The sequence below is a fragment of the Sinocyclocheilus rhinocerous genome, unplaced genomic scaffold (genome assembly GCF_001515625.1).
Source record: "Sinocyclocheilus rhinocerous isolate Xijiao unplaced genomic scaffold, SAMN03320098_v1.1 scaffold2895, whole genome shotgun sequence".
Classification (NCBI taxonomy): Eukaryota; Metazoa; Chordata; class Actinopteri; order Cypriniformes; family Cyprinidae; genus Sinocyclocheilus; species Sinocyclocheilus rhinocerous.
In genome coordinates this window covers 45,315-47,983 of record NW_015662606.1, presented here as the reverse complement: position 1 = coordinate 47,983, position 2,669 = coordinate 45,315, and the positions used below count along the sequence as shown (strand labels likewise).

The 2,669-nt window shown below is 36.0% G+C and overlaps 1 protein-coding gene across 1 annotated transcript in view; it reads right to left on the bottom strand.

Annotated features, from left to right (window-relative positions):
• The window catches only part of LOC107728221 (BTB/POZ domain-containing adapter for CUL3-mediated RhoA degradation protein 2-like), a 4,416-nt gene extending 3,258 nt beyond the window's left edge, over nucleotides 1-1,158 (bottom strand). The window contains exons 1-3 of the mRNA XM_016538320.1: nucleotides 1,116-1,158; nucleotides 546-888; nucleotides 280-449 (exon numbers count right to left, since the gene is read on the bottom strand). Coding sequence (XP_016393806.1) covers nucleotides 280-449; nucleotides 546-786 — 411 coding nt within the window. The 5' untranslated portion in view covers nucleotides 787-888; nucleotides 1,116-1,158. The remainder of the gene's footprint in view (nucleotides 1-279; nucleotides 450-545; nucleotides 889-1,115) is intronic.
• Nucleotides 1,159-2,669: the final 1,511 nt, after the last annotated feature.

Sequence of the window (2,669 nt, the reverse complement as noted above, 5' to 3'; positions counted from 1 at the left end):
ATGTATGTGTGTCTGTGTGTGTGTATTTTATTCACATATCTTTATTTCTTATTATCTGTGTGTTGTTGTCTCTGTGTACTGGAAGCTAATGTCACCAGAACAAATTCCTTGTATGTGCAAACATTACAAGCAATAAAGCTCTTTCTGATTCTGAGTAAATATCTAATTTCTTTCTTTTAATTTTGGAATGAAATATAACCTGGATATCTTTGACAGGTTTCATGAGAATGACACAAAAACAAGAAACACATCATCAAGAGAGTACACGTCTCAACCAACCTGCAGGGCTCTCTGGCACAAGTCTATCAACCCCTGGATCTGGTAATACTTGGCTTCTGCTAGGAGCTCCATGATGCCCTGTCTGCTCTTGGGCAAGGTCACAAATCCATCACGGAGATAGCTGAGAATCGAACCAAAGTGTTTCCCACAGCGATCTATTAGAATCCAACCTTAAAAAAATTTTTAAAAAAAACAGAATTCACATTAACATCAGCACAGTGAATCAAGTGTTTACATCGTATCTCTGCACTGTCTAAATAACTCGCCTTCCTTATCAGTGAGCACCTCCATCTTGCCACTGAACATGGATCTCAGGAGGGTGTCCTGTCGGGTGAGCACTTGCAGTGTGGAATAGTAAAGTTTGCCACCAACATTGAGCTGCACATACTTGTTGCTGGTGACACCACGGTAAGTGCAGGTGTTAGTCTTGGGGCAGGCCACTGAAGAGACTGACACAACGGGCCCGGTTTGCGGTTGAAGCTGGTGCAGGCAGCTCTCTCCTGACATGTCCCGCTGTAGGTAGATAACCACCCTGCACACGATGGGTCTGATTTCCTCCGCCGTGGTGATTGCTGCGGAGCAGGCTGCAAGTGATGCAAAACCTACATGCTACACAACACATAAAGTAATATTATTACTTTTGTAATGCGTTACTCCCAACACTGTATATAACGATACAAAAAGCACAATTACGAAACATTTCTGGACTTCAGTTAAGTTTAATGATCAGCTAGAATTAGTTTAATAAGTTAGTTTAAGTCAATTTAGTTTAATTTAGTTCTAAGTTAAGCTAAGTTTGTAGTCATGAAGAAACTTTTCCAAGCTAGAAAACTCACCCACTCTGCTGCAGTCCCTCGTTTGCGTTTAGCTGAACCCGAGGACTTGTATGACATCTTGTCTGCAGTTAGACTGGCCTGATTGGATGCTCTTTAACGCAGCCAATGAATCTGAACATATTACTGCTTTTTTAATTCTATTTTCCTCTATGGAGCAGGGATTGTTAACCTGCTTTAATCTTGTTCTTCTTCTTCTTCTTGGTTTTAATGGTGGTGGCATACAACTTCAAAGTGCATTACCAGCACCTGCTGGTTAGGAGTGCGGGCCAAGATCGCAAAACCCTTTTCCTAACACCTCCTAAACACCTATAGCATCTGTCTGTTATATTCTTTTATCTAAATCAGTCATTTCCAGATATAACATTAAAAAATCAATACATTCATCATATGAGTTCCTTTGCAATATTTTTGTCAAGTCAAACTTCATCTTAATTCTTTGTTAAGAATTAAAAACTTCATCTTAATTAAAAAACAATATTCTCCTTTCAATATTATACTTTGGGCATTTCATTATAAAGTGTTCCACAGTTTCCTCTTGATTACAATGTTCACATTTTCCTGTCTGATGTTTCCCTATTTTATTCAAGGTACTGTTAAGTGCTGTATGTCCAAATCTAAGTCTCGATACAATTGATTCTTCCTTTCTATTTGTCCTTGTTATTCTACCTTTAACAACATTTATTTGGATGTTATAAAGCCATCTTCCTGTTCTTTATTCTTCCCATTGTTTCTGCCATCTATTTTTCACATGTTGTTTAATTAAAAACTTCATCTCAGTCTTACTATAATTTACTTTCATGTCTATATCTGATTTTCCTGTGGCTTCCTTAGAACCTGCTTTACTCTGTACAATATCTTTCATTAATAACATTAAACAATATGATTTAATATAAAACCGAGTTTCTCAGTTAACTAGCCTATCTTTATATCTATGTCCATGTCCTGAAATCATGTTTATTAATGATTTATAACAGGCTTTTTAACCGTTACAGACCCAGACTCTCAGTCAAACCACTTATAATAACTGTAACTAAAACATTATCTAACATTGTTACTTGATATTTGAACTTGATATTTGTTTATTTTAAATGCTGTACATATCTTCTTCGTGTTTTATTCATTATTTAATAGATTTTTTATTTATTAGATATTCAATAGTTTTTTTTCCCATTCATGTATTCCTACTAAACAAGCTTGGCATTTCAAAATAGTAATACAATTTCTCAAATATGAAGTACTTTTATTTTGAAATGTATACCCATATCACAGTGAATGTTCTAGATTTGCCGATATATATTTAGTATATCTCCATAAGATGCCATCCTTGTATCATTGTTATATATGGTAGTCATTATACACTATCTGCATTTATTAAGAAACCAAACATTGCATTTAATTATGATATTTGTAGTAAAAATATTGGGAACTTTTAACAGCTTTTGACGGTGACAGTGACGACATTCCAAGGCCAGCCTTCGCGTTGCAGTTCATAGGTCCGATTGGCTCTCTCTGCGTGCCAATCACAATAGACGTAACCAATCAAAATCGTTTGTC